Raw genomic sequence first — 14,289 nt, forward strand, 5'->3', positions numbered from 1 at the left:
CTAACCACCTTGCTCAAGAGTTTTAACGGCCGTTTCCAGCCAACGCTGAAAGTAATTCCTAATGTAAAGGACGGACGGTTTGTATATCATGTCGGAACAAACCAATTTTGGTGTCATCCTCTTCAGAGTGCTCTTTCATACTTTAATCACCTTCCAACACATGCAGATTTTTGGTTCTACCAAGACAACCGTTTCTACTTTGAAAGGAAACAAATTTTTCTGTTTTATACTTAAATATTCTTACATCTGTCCCTCCTCCTTGCTCCTCTGATTGAGTGAAAATGAGTCAACTTCAGGAGCAAAGTTTGTATAAGTGGCTATTGAAATAAAAGCGATAACATCACCTGCCTAGAGGAGCTTGATGAATTTTGTAGATATTTGTCCTGCCTTTTAGCCTTGGAAATATTCATTAATAATTTTCATTTGCAGGATATAAAACCTAATTAACAATCTGGTTAAAAAATGAACTTCGAATTCCTGACAGAGATTCAGTCATTTATAAGATGTATTATTTATTGAAAAAGTCATCATCTTCTAAAATATTATATGTTCCCTTTACAGGGTTAAACAGAAAACATTCTCTCCAACCTTTTTGTTTGTGCACTCTGCCTGAATCCCCATTTGGTCTAGGTCTTCAGCTGTTCAACTGTTCCATTATTTTCTAGTCCTACTGCTAGTCTCCATTTTGCTATTTCAGATCTACTTTTAATGTTTAACTGTTACTAACATGTCCAATTAATCTCAGTCTTTGAGATGAGATTTCAGTTTGTTTACCAGCTACTGGACCCTACAATAACTTATAATTATAATAAGATGTTCCTAATGCACTCTAACATTACTCTTAATTTAGTCTGGTCATAATTCTTTCAAGATTTCCTTTTTTTGCTATTTACTACTATGGTTTCTTTTTATACTAGCAGTCTAGCAATCTCTTTCCACTCCATCCACACTATTGCTACTGTTTTTTCCTACTTCCCTCTCAATACCTACTTCTACATACTCACCCCGTGATAATGGAAAAGTTCAACCTCTTCAAGGCCTGCCTTCCTACATCATACAGCGTTCTTCTTCCTTCTCTTTTCATATTTATTTTAGGCAGCAAAACTCAATCTGTGAGTTACAAAACATCAATATACATCAGGATTTGGTCTGTTACATTGATTACATGGAATGGCATCACCTCCAAGGCTTTCCCACAACAGTCAAATGGCTACGATCCAGACCACACTTTTTCCCTTGTTTTGTTTTCCTTAAGCTTTGTTATATTTACAGTGAGTTTAAACCCTCTCCATCTGTTCCAATCTTCCACCATCTAAAAACTGACACAATCTCTTCCCAATCCTTTTGCTTATACCAAGTCATCTGCATGTAGCAGCTCCCAGGGCCTCCCTTTCTGCAGTTTTTCGTAGCTTCCTCCACTAGTATGATACTGTATAATGAAAAGAAACTCAGTGTTGATCCTAGATGGAAGCCAACAACTGTCTCATTTTTCTGATGTACCTGCTACTTTCTTCACTATAGATATTGTTGAAGTACATTAACATCAACAGCTTATGGAATCTTTCTGCCCCTCTGCCCACCTAATCAGTTATTTTAGTACTTTGTCAAATTCCTTCTCAAGAAGCACAATTATCTGGCAAAACCTTATCCTCTTTACTTGTTTTGAGTTGTTTCATTAGAAGAGGTTCCTCTGATATTCGTCGACATAAAACCAAACTGATAACTATTGATTTCAAGTTTTTCTCAGCCATCTTCTCCACTGTTTTCATAGCATGCTGAAGCATAATAAATTTCACACTTATGGTTTACCATTTTTTTTTATGTCATCATTGTTATACTTTTCCCACTTTCCTGGTCAGATTTCTTACTTCATGAGGTTTGCATATACTGTATTTTGATGAGAACCTCAGTGAACAGTTCTCTAGATGTTTTAGGCAAACTACCTCCTACTCCTAATAGCCCCAAGATCTTCCAGTTTCCATATTCCGAATGGCTCTTATGTCAGCATCCTCCAGTTCATATTCATTCTCTTGGCTAAGTAAATTTTAAAAATGCCAACTCCATTGTTCCACTCTTCCCTTTTTTTAAACATCAGTTTCTTCATTTTCATCTTTTAAGTACTGTCTCTTTTCTACTTGAACTCATCCACTCTGATATTCTGAAAATGTGTTCTCTTCCCTAATGGTTGACACTCTCAGTCTATTCCTCTAATATTGTATTCTTTGCTTTCGTGACCTGTATGTTATTTAGAAAATAAAAAGTATCTAGCATGCTGGAATAATAATAACCTCCCTTGTTACCTGTTACATGATAAAGTACTATTTACTTGTCACAGAGTTTTATTCAAAATATTTTTCTTTTGTCAAAGCAATGATTATCTCTTCTTTTTCTTTGATCTAACAGACAGTGAGCAACTTAGGCAATTGTTTGTCTTACCCTTTACACTGACTAACAATTATATTTAAAGTAACTGAATACCTAAGCAAGTCCACTTCTATCATAATCACACTTGAATTATGTGATCCTACATAGCAATTCCAGAAAAGAAGAAGAATTCAAAGTAACTGGTAACAAGGACAAAACATGAGATCTGGTTTACAATCACAACAGCAAGTCAAACAGGTTACATACACATTTAATACAAGACGTTTCCTAGTCCAAAATTACTTACAAACAGACAATTGCTTTTTCATCGATTGCTTGGCAATCATTTTTTCCACTGTTATTTATTGGTTTAAACAGTTTGAATAATGAGTGATAACTGAACGATTAATGTAATGGCTACAAAAATAAATTTACACGTGAAAATAATAGAAAACAAAACATAGCCTTTGTTTAATGCTGTACATACATTTCTTACAAAATATTTTTCTATAACCCAATGATCAAATGATCATGATGGAGAAACAATAAGTACAATCATTTTATATTTTACACTTGGACAGTAAGATCCTTTCACATTTAATGCAAGACATAATCAATTTTCTACAGGAAGTTAGCTGCAACACCAAACTGGAGACCCTGATTTGGCCTGTCACCTCGTTGTAACAAGAGGGGTATGCAATAATTTAATTCAACTCTTGCAAAACCTCCAAGACTCATTGCAAGGCCTGCTCCATAGGACAACCTCATATCCCGCAGCAAGGTGTGAAGATTCTGTTTGTAGTTGTCAGCTGAAATTTAAAATGAAACATTGTATGTCTACCCAAAAATAACTATTGCACAAAATATATACCAGATAAATTCTTACTGGAACACGACTAAAATGATACATAAACTCAAAAGTCAGTTTGAAATTAGAATAAATCACCATGGAGCTCTGGTAGACCATGGAAGGTAACTCCTTGAGGACGAAACAGTGACTATACTATAAAAAATACACAGTTTTTCTTAAGACAAAAATTTCAAGTCACTGCAAAGCATGTAATCTTAATGACTTACACGAGCATGAGTCCATTGGTTCTGTGTAAAATGTTGAAATAAATGAACCACTCAATGTCAATAACTGCAGATGGGAGGAGAGCCCACATTCACTCATGTACACAATAGTTACTAAAGTTTTCTGAATTCCAAGTGATACATTAAAAAATTTCTTATGTCTGTATGAACCACAATGAAGGGTGGAGTCTGAAACTTGAAAGTTATATTATTACTAGCAACCAGACTATACAATGCAGCATAGCATAATCTAGACTAGTGTGTTGCTTTGAGGATTCATAACTGGTATATCAGTACATAATGATGTATATAATGGTATGGAAAGCATTACAATGGGGTTAATGTGCCAAAGTAATTTATACTGTTAACTAGTCGAGCATCTTCACAAGGAGTTGCAATTAATTCAGTCATCTTGACATGAAGATACAGTAGTGAAAATTAAAGGTTTATATAAACTGTCCATCCTAAGATAGCCCTCATTTACAAACTGAATATCTGTTGGATAACCACAACTTAAGTTGCTTGGACCATAACGAGACACACATGGTACTGCACCTGGAATGTAACTGATGATCTTTATAGTAGTGATCAATTCCTAATGATTATTTCAAGTATAAAAATTACCCTTATTGAACTTTGTTCTGTCTGAAAATTTTGTGGTTAATTTTTTTTCTCATTCAAGCAGGAAAAAATCAAGTGTATATGAAAAGGAAAAGCAAAATTGCACTGAACTTGCTTAAGAAACATTCTCACACTGGTTTACGTGCAGACAGCTTAAACCATTTATATTGCTATAAAAAGCAACTATTTTACTCATAGAAGATTATGCAAGTCAAAATTATACATCACTGTCAGGACTGTGCAAAATATGATTAGCAGCTAAATTATTAAAAATATACCACCACAGAACTTTGTAAAAACAAAAACATAGCTGCTTGTAGTAATTCTGTGCATTCACAAGCACAAGATACTGTAAAGACGTCAGACGTCTCTTCTTTTCCCATCAATCACGATCATGTATCGCATCTATCAACACAGCGGGAATCTCATGTATAAATTTGTATGTAGAACTTCCTGGCCTTTTCGCCAATATATATTTTACCACTGTATGTACATTATGTTTCTTATTACAGTATTGCTATCTGATTGACTGTTAACAAACACAAATTGCTGTCACTCAGCGTACGGGTCACGGCAATCGAAGGTCGGGCACTTCGTTTCCGTCTGCATGCTGCTATGTACACCTGTGCCCAGGTATATAAATTAGTCAGTACCCCATTCTGTCTCTTTGACCTCACAATACGTATAATGCACAAAATTCATATAATATAAAAAAAACATTAACATCTCTGCATCATTGTTTTAACACAAAAATTATGAAACATCTTGCAGTTATTATGCACTCCAACCCCCTTCTGCCCACTATCTCTCTCTGGTACTGTATTTTTATTGACACTTATCTAATGCAATGCAGTATTACACTTAATAAAGCAATGTATTGCTACATAAACATCTTTTTCAGTATTAACAAATATTCAGTGCAGTATAATATTTTACTCACTACTGTACGGTAGCATTACATATATTTTTTCAATTTTCGTGTGCATGCATATATGTACAGTATATGCATGCACGAGAGAGAGAGAGAGAGAGAGAGAGAGAGAGAGAGAGAGAGAGAGAGAGAGAGAGAGAGAGAGAGAGAGAGAGAGAGAGAGAGAGAGTGTCACGTAAATACACAGTTACTATGTTGTCATCTTAATGCAGTACAGTAAGTGTATATGCATAAAGACACATACTTTATAATACATTCCAGTATCAATAAAAACACCAAACCTGAGAGAGAAAGAGAGGCACTACAGTAAGTGTGTAGTTTATGTTAATATGATGCATGCATGTATACACAATGCACATGTGTACAAATACAAGATGCCTACATGTATGTACTGTACATGCAATGCATGTTTAGGACACATGAACTTCCAGGGTTAAAAGCTCAATGCCTCACCTGAATGGGTGGTTGTTTTCTTGAACATTTACAGACTTTTCATAAAAACCAATGATCCACTTCAAAGTTTTGTCTACCTAATGTGTGGCTGCGTTTACAATTAGTTTATGTTTGTTTATGTACACCCATCAGAATCTCACTGTGGCTAGGGACCATTTTATCTTATCCTCCCAGCCAAATAACACCTTAGGCTAATTATGACCTATGGGTTTTGCTATGAAACAACTGCATTTTTATTGCTATAAAACTACAGCATTTTTATTGAATGACACAAATGTTTTATTAAAAACAAATCAATCATAAAGTGCCCCACCCAGTCACCTCTTTCCTACTGCTTTAAACTCTGATCTGGTTATACTAATTTATAATACAAAGTGTACACATAAGCACATTCCTTGACTTGCAAAAACAGATTATAGTAAACTGGTATGTTGGCTATAAGAGGTCTTCAACATGTCTCCAGTTGCAAAAGGTGGTCCACTTCCTCTTGTGAAGGGTGGATGTTAACTATTAAATTTAACTGGAAATTGTTAACGTACTAGCAGATGATAGAACGCATTGGTTGGATAATCTACGCTGCCTCTAAGGGTGGAATTGAAACTTTTCAAAACTTATAGTGACAATACGATTCATGCAATCTGCTTCTTTTTTACATTTGCTATATAGGGACACCTGATTAGAGGAACACTCCTGTTAACCCAAAAAAATGAGATGGTAAAAGTCATCCCTGTCACGCTGGAGAAAAATCCTGCCAACCGGCAATCTACAAATAATGGAAAAACAATCAAATAGGTACTTTATGAAGACAGAAGGGAATTTGTTTTCCAAGTTTAATAATGTGTAGCTTTCTCTTGGCCCCTATGAAGAAACTAGTAGGCGTCTTTATTAAACCCTTCCAGATTTGATTACACATTTGAAGACATTACTGCCAACAATAAAGGAATCACATGATAAGGAAAAGTAAGATCATTTAACATCCTGGTGCCTACTTGGGAGCAAAGGTCAATGATGTCACACTGTAGGTAATATGAGGAATTACACAACCTACCACTTGGTCTGTGATCCAAGAGAAATGACCAGAAAAAAGTCTTACCATCATAAAACTCCATCTCACAACTGTCTGCTTCATAAAAGTTACAAAGCTGACAAATGACACATCTTACCATCAAAGTAAAAAGATTTACAGAAGCTTTTGATAGAAAGTGAACAGGATCCTTCTAGAAGCAAACATCCTCTTGACACTCTTATAATAGAGATATTCAACATTTTCCATTCTAGTATGCTGAAAGCCCTAAAGGTCAGGAACCTTATGGAATGAATGAACAAATTTAGGCTAAGAAACCAAGCACTGGAGCACTTTCAATAAGAGTGACTGAACAGGAAGATAAAAAGATCCAGAAAATAAATATAAATTAAACGAAGCGCAAGATCAAAATGTGAAACTGGGAGAGGCTGAATATCGAGACGGAATAAAGACTAAGGTAACAAGCTGTGAAAGTCAAACTCCTCCCAAGAGACATCACACCCTTACGTGTAAAGCTTGAAAGACAGCTCCTGCGGCAAATATATACCCTTCCCTTGTGGCTTCATTTATGATATCTATTTACTCCCATCCACCAATATATACCATTCAGATTGGATAAATAAGTCTGGCCTTGCTGACAGGAAGCCTAATATGGCTGAACAGGATATCAAAATCATGAACAACAACAGGGAACTTATAATTCACGGCAAAAATCTTCGAACTATTACACAAATCCACTCAAAATATACTTTCTTGATAGCAGGTGAGGTCACAACGGGAGTATGAATCCTTAACATACATAACGCAAAGTTTCTGTCTGGCAGACCTGACAATCCTATTCTGAAAGGGGTTTCAAGAATATACTGACAGAGCAGACTGAGACTGACAACAGACCTTGTTGTTCTTGTAGCTCTGAAGTCAATAAAGCAAGGAATAAAGAATCTGGTAAAGTTTGATTGATACCTTGTTCATTTATTTTCTATCATTCCAATTCCACTTCCTGTAGCCACACAAACCCCTCCCATTTTCATGTAACAACATGGGAACTATTGGCTGACTGGAAAATGGAGGAAAACTGCTACAATGGTCCCACTAATTATGCAGTTGGAATTGCAGCCCTTACATTTATCACTTCAATTTTTCTCATTTTTAAAGAAGTTAAACAATATTTTTTTTTGGATGGGAAGGTTGGAAAATGATCTGAATCACAAATCTGTCCCTGCTATGAAAAAATGTATTTGTGATTCTCTTTAACAGATTTACCTGGTACATTAAATGGTGCATCATACTCACTCAAAACAAAATCTCCAATGTTTCCCGTATTGACAAAACCATGGAGTCTAAACTTCTCACTGATAGTCCCTCCTCGAGCAAGTAAGGGTAGAGGTGCATACACGTGAATGGCAGCGGCCCAAAACATCTGAAAATCCAATGTTTACAATGTTGAACAAAATCTTGAATAGAAGAAAACTGGTTCAGCATTTACCATGACAAAGTTGTCTACAGGTAAGAGCTGTAACAGGTAACAAATAAAAATCCAAGGACCTGGAAGTCCACATGTTTCTTTCAGTCATCACAACACACACACACACTCTCTTTAAGTATGATAAGTATGACTATATGACTAAATATTACTAATAAAATGTCTGAATCAAATAAACATTCATACATCAACAGAAATTTAGGTCACAAGTAAAAAAAATGGAAGAAATGGTTAGAAAGATGTTTCACAACTTTTACAAGGGAGAAAGTTCAAGTACTGTCAGTGCAAAAGTAAATGAAAACCAAATTGAAAAGCAATGAAAAGTAAATGATTCTAGACAATACAAAATTTAAATGGTTAATTATACATTTTCTTTAAAATAATCCTTGTCCCATACACACAAACCTCTAAATTAATAATCATCCTCATATGTTATACTTAGTAAGGAATAGTATTCTCAACATTTAGGAAAATGAAATTGTTTATGGTTATATATTAGAATGATATATATTCATTTCTATCTTTTATCTATGCGTATTTATTCAAAACAATAAATACCGATAGCCTAACATTCCTCCAAGGGAAAGATTTTGTTTGATTCACGCATTATTGTACGAACTGACCAAGTTTATAGATGCAGTACGTGTAACTTTATACACAAGTCTATGGTGAGGAAAGATAATGAGTTGTAATTTATTATGTTATATGTTAAAAACGCCCCTAAAACCAAAATAAAAAACACATATCACGAGTCAAAGTTACCAATATAGGAAAGCATATGTGCGGTACACATCTGCACACGCTCCCCTCACCCCCCAGTGAATAGCTAAAATCCACAAATACTTAGAACTCTAAAAACACTTAGAACTGCTTATTTTGATAGTTTAAACACAAAAAATAAAACTCTAAAAATGTGTATACCTGAGTATTTTAAGAGTTTTATCACAAAAAGTGCATTTAGTCATGAAAATGATATGAAAATACAGTAATTAGTGAATATTTCTCAGTGAAAAATATCGCGAATGGGTGAATTTTCCGCGAATCGTGGGTTTTTCGGCATATATATATAAATATATATAAATTTCTGACTCACGTCGGGATCGAACCCAGGTCTCTCAGGTGGAAAGCAAGGCGTTACCCACTGGGCCATACAAGTCTAAAAGAAGTTGGAACCTGAGAGCAACTGCACCCAAGGAATTACCTGGGCAAGCTAACTGCTTGCATACCAGCCAGTTTTCCCCAACTTCCCGACTCAGCAATGACCTAATAGACAACATTTCATTCGAATTATCCTTCTGAGTGAATAAGATAGAAATCATCAACACAAATCACGTGTGGAACAGAAATAAATTTCTGACTCACGTCGGGATCAGAACCCAGGTCTCTCAGGTGGAAAGCAAGGGCGTTACCCACTGGGCCATACAAGTCTAAAAGAAGTTGGAACCTGAGAGCAACTGCACCCAAGGAATTACCTGGGCAAGCTAACTGCTTGCATACCAGCGAAGTTTTCCCCAACTTCCCGACTCAGCAATGACCTAATAGACAACATTTCATTGAATTATCCCTTCTGAGTGAATAAGATAGAAATCATCAACACACAATCACGTGTGGAACAGAAATAAATTTCTGACTCACGTCGGGATCGAACCCAGTCTCTCAGGTGGAAAGCAAGGCGTTACCCACTGGGCCATACAAGTCTAAAAGAAGTTGGAACCTGAGCAACTGCACCCAAGGAATTACCTGGGCAAGCTAACTGCTTGCATACCAGCGGAGTTTTCCCCAACTTCCCGACTCAGCAATGACCTAATAGACAACATTTCATTCGAATTATCCCTTCTGAGTGAATAAGATAGAAATCATCAACACACAATCACGTGTGGAACAGAAATAAATTTCTGACTCACATCGGGGATCGAACCCAGGTCTCTCAGGTGGAAAGCAAGGCGTTACCCACTGGGCCATACAAGTCTAAAAGAAGTTGGAACCTGAGAGCAACTGCACCCAAGGAATTACCTGTTGATGATTTCTATCTTATTCACTCAGAAGGGATAATTCAATGAAATGTTGTCTATTAGGTCATTGCTGAGTCGGAAGTTGGGGGAAAACTCGCTGGTATGCAAGCAGTTAGCTTGCCCAGGTAATTCGCTTGGGTGCAGTTGCTCTCGGGTTCCAACTTCTTTAGACTTGTATGGCCCAGTGGTAACGCCCTTGCTTTCCACCTGAGAGACCTGGGTTCGATCCCGACGTGAGTCAGAAATTTATTTCTGTTCCACACGTGATTGTGTGTTGATGATTTCTATCTTATTCACTCAGAAGGGATAATTCAATGAAATGTTGTCTATTAGGTCATTGCTGAGTCGGGAAGTTGGGGAAAACTCATGGTATGCAAGCAGTTAGCTTGCCCAGGTAATTCCTTGGGTGCAGTTGCTCTCAGGTTCCAACTTTTTTTAGACTTGTATGGCCCAGTGGGTAACGCCCTTGCTTTCCACCTGAGAGACCTGGGTTCGATCCCCGACGTGAGTCAGAAATTTATTTCTGTTCCACACGTGATTGTGTGTTGATGATTTCTATCTTATTCACTCAGAAGGGATAATTCAATGAAATGTTGTCTATTAGGTCACTGCTGAGTCGGGAAGTTGGGGAAAACTGCTGGTATGCAAGCAGTTAGCTTGCCCAGGTAATTCCTTGGGTGCAGTTGCTCTCAGGTTCCAACTTCTTTTAGACTTGTATGGCCCAGTGGGTAACGCCCTGCTTTCCACCTGAGAGACCTGGTTCGATCCCCACGTGAGTCAGAAATTTATTTCTGTTCCACACGTGATTGTGTGTTGATGATTTCTATCTTATTCACTCAGAAGGGATAATTCGAATGAAATGTTGTCTATTAGGTCATTGCTGAGTCGGGAAGTTGGGGAAAACTCGCTGGTATGCAAGCAGTTAGCTTGCCCAGGTAATTCCTTGGGTGCAGTTGCTCTCAGGTTCCAACTTCTTTTAGACTTGTATGGCCCAGTGGGTAACGCCCTTGCTTTCCACCTGAGAGACCTGGGTTCGATCCCGACGTGAGTCAGAAATTTATTTCTGTTCCACACGTGATTGTGTGTTGATGATTTCTATCTTATTCACTCAGAAGGGATAATTCAAATGAAATGTTGTCTATTAGGTCATTGCTGAGTCGGGAAGTTGGGGAAAACTTCGCTGGTATGCAAGCAGTTAGCTTGCCCAGGTAATTCCTTGGGTGCAGTTGCTCTCAGGTTCCAACTTCTTTTAGACTTGTATGGCCCAGTGGGTAACGCCCCTTGCTTTCCACCTGAGAGACCTGGGTTCGATCCCGACGTGAGTCAGAAATTTATTTCTGTTCCACACGTGATTGTGTGTTGATGATTTCTATATAAATATATATATATGCAGAAAAACCCATTGCCTGAAAATTCATTAAATCAAAAATGAGTTCTACTTGAAGCTTCAAGAACAGGAAGTCAGAAAACTAAGTAGAGACATTTACTAGTATATAATTTGCAGATAGTACACAATGCTCATAAGCACACAAGCAAAATTAGTCTGAAGATGGGGTAAGGCATGGTTGCTTACCACATATAACTAATACCCCCAACTCAGTTAGGCAGAACTCTATTGTGTCCTTGTATGAAGTCCCCATTCTATTATTAACCACCTCTGTACAATTCCAGTGCTTGTGACTGGTGTATTTGTGTATTTACTCAGTCCATGAATGTCTTTTAACCCCATTTTCACTTCCTCTGATGTGTAAATGATAGGTGTCTTCTCTTAAACCAGAAAGTTTGTTACTGGCATTTCTATCTTTGGTCCAATGTGAACTGTCTCTAATGGTTAAGCATTAAAGGAAAGCCTGAACAATCCAACCCACAAAAAAAACATGTATTTTTGTTATTGAAATATTGTGTAAGATCTACTAATAATACCACAGTATACATGTGTTGTTGTTGCTTGAAGAAACACAATAATGGAAGAATAACATACTTTACTATCTACACAATGCGCTAAATAGCCATAAAATATTTACCACACAGAAAGGATTCTTTATAAGAGTTTGGAAAAAGGTTGTGAATTTTAAATCTTTTCAATTTAATTTATTCATAATTCACAGCTTACTAGTTATTCAGACTATTAAGATTAATCAAGACACACCTACCAACAACTCCAGAGTGCACCATTCTTGTGTTGAAAGGTCAACTTTTCTGAATTAATGCTGATAGACCCAGTTGCAATAAAAAAAAATAATACTGTATCCCATCACAGGGATTTTCATGTCATTTATTATGAATAAATATATATTACCTCGGCTCCTAATGAACAACCATCACTGTGAGGTCCTATTCCTGCCATTTCAAATCCTCGAATATTCATTGGCCCTCCGAGCATGAAGCGATCTGCGATAACGTATGTCTTATTGTTACGTAATGGCAAAAGATGACCTGCCAATAGTGCACCCTGTAATACCTGAAAATTTGAGAAAAAACATTAAAAATTACGTTTTTATGATAAAATAAGATTCTATGTATGCTTACCAAGTAATTACATAGCCAACAGTTTCTATTAACCGGCAGCTAAAATTTCAAATTCGCGGTAGCGATTCTTTTGTTTACGTTCCAGAGGGAAAAGCCCGAAAAATGTGAGAATTGAGAGTCATTCCCAAATATACCATCTTCTTGGGCAAAAAGTAATATTTTCTGATGGCCCTCCATACATTGCGCTTTCGACGTGGAGCAAAGAATCCAATTGTCCAAATAGAACGCCATGTTGATGCCCATCAGGCGGAGACAACCTGCCAGGGGAGCAAGAATACGAGAGAATACTTGAGGGGCTGTTGATAGCCCAAAGATATTTTCAAGAGTCCGGGTGCAAAGGGATGTGGAAGTTGGAGTCTTGTACGTCTGTCGAGACCATCCAGTCTCCTTGCCAAATGGATGAATGGATCAAACGTGTTGTCTCCATTCAGAATTTTGTCTTCTGAATAAAGACATTCAAGGCGCTCACATCCAGAGCTGGCCTCCATCCTCCTGAGGCCTTCGCGACCACAAAAAGCTGATTGTAGAACCCTTCTGAATTTATGTTTGGAACTACCTCTATCGCCTTCTTTTCGAAGGAGAGATGCCACTTCTCTTACAAGGGCTGAAAATCTCCTCGAATTCTTGGAGTAAGCAGTTAAGGTGATCGGCGTCTTCACTAAGGGAGGTCTTTCTAGGAAGGGGATCGCATAGCTGTTCCTCTGAACCTCCACAACCCACTGCTCCCTCTCTTGCTCCATTTCTCCCAATATTGAAAGAGCCTGGCACCTATTGGAGTACGGAGGACACTCGATTCATTTTCTTAAGGAATGTTTCGAGGCAGACTTCTTAATAGTCTGAGACTGGAATCGGACGTTCGGTCTTGCTCGAGGAGGATCACTGCCTAATACCACAAAAGGGAACGGGTTGTAGAGGAGATGAAGACTTAAAACCCATCAAAGGAGTTTCCGTAGGGCGCCTCGATGACTTCGCTAGAAAATCACATGTAGATTTTTTCTGTAAGGCAGAAGAAATCTTGTTGACTACTGACGGAGGGAACAAACTGTCTCTCAAAAGGGGAGAAAAAAGAAGTGCCAACCTCTGAATCAAGGTCACTCCTTTAAAGGTGTACGAACACCATAACTCCCTCTTCTTTAACACTCCCAAGCCAAAGAGTGAGACCAACTCCTGTGCTCCATCCCTTATCCCTTTATCCATACATGAAAGGACTCTGAAGATATCTGAAGAAAGTTCAGTAGGCAAGGTATCGTGTTCCTGTACTTTACGTGCGAGGGTGCCTACCGACCAGGCGCCCTCGACCAGTCCAAAACACTCATAATCTCGAATACTTTGAAGAGATTCTTCATCATGTGATCTATCTCCGCTGAAGAGAACATAATTTTGGCAGCAGAAAAGGCTGACCTACGGATCGAATCAATGAGGCCCGAGAAGTCCCCTTAGGAGGAGGCAGCCACCTCCCAGGAAGGAACTTCTCCAGTAGCGTAATATGAATATCTTCTCTTCAGAATACGAGAAGGAGGGTAACTAAAATTGTATTTTTCTTGTTCCCTCTTATCCAGGTCTCGACCTCATTACGCGCATTCCTGGCTGAAGTCAATAGTACCATATTAGGTAGTCTTGAAGATTCAATAGTCACCTGCAGAGTGGACACAGAAGAGGGGGTACTCGGAGAGAAAAAGAAAGGTAACCTTCAAAGCAGAAAATTAAGCAGCAATGCATAAGCTGAAGGAGGGGAGTCTGCATCCTCATCCTTGTCACCTTCCTCATCCGTTGCAGATACTGGCGAAAAAGACTAAGT

General features: G+C 37.8%; 1 protein-coding gene across 14 annotated transcripts in view; it reads right to left on the reverse strand.

Annotated features, from left to right (window-relative positions):
- Nucleotides 1-2,820: 2,820 nt before the first annotated feature.
- Nucleotides 2,821-14,289, reverse strand: part of LOC136843090 (sorting and assembly machinery component 50 homolog) — a 68,683-nt gene continuing 57,214 nt past the window's right edge. For all 14 annotated transcript variants that reach the window (XM_067111068.1, XM_067111058.1, XM_067111063.1 and 11 more), the window contains 3 exons: nucleotides 12,262-12,423; nucleotides 7,761-7,887; nucleotides 2,821-3,173 (listed from right to left, as the gene is read on the reverse strand). In XM_067111068.1, the coding sequence (XP_066967169.1) occupies nucleotides 2,986-3,173; nucleotides 7,761-7,887; nucleotides 12,262-12,423 (477 nt within the window). In that variant the 3' untranslated portion in view covers nucleotides 2,821-2,985. The remainder of the gene's footprint in view (nucleotides 3,174-7,760; nucleotides 7,888-12,261; nucleotides 12,424-14,289) is intronic.

Source organism: Macrobrachium rosenbergii, chromosome 11 (assembly GCF_040412425.1).
Source record: "Macrobrachium rosenbergii isolate ZJJX-2024 chromosome 11, ASM4041242v1, whole genome shotgun sequence".
In the NCBI taxonomy this organism is placed as follows: Eukaryota; Metazoa; Arthropoda; class Malacostraca; order Decapoda; family Palaemonidae; genus Macrobrachium; species Macrobrachium rosenbergii.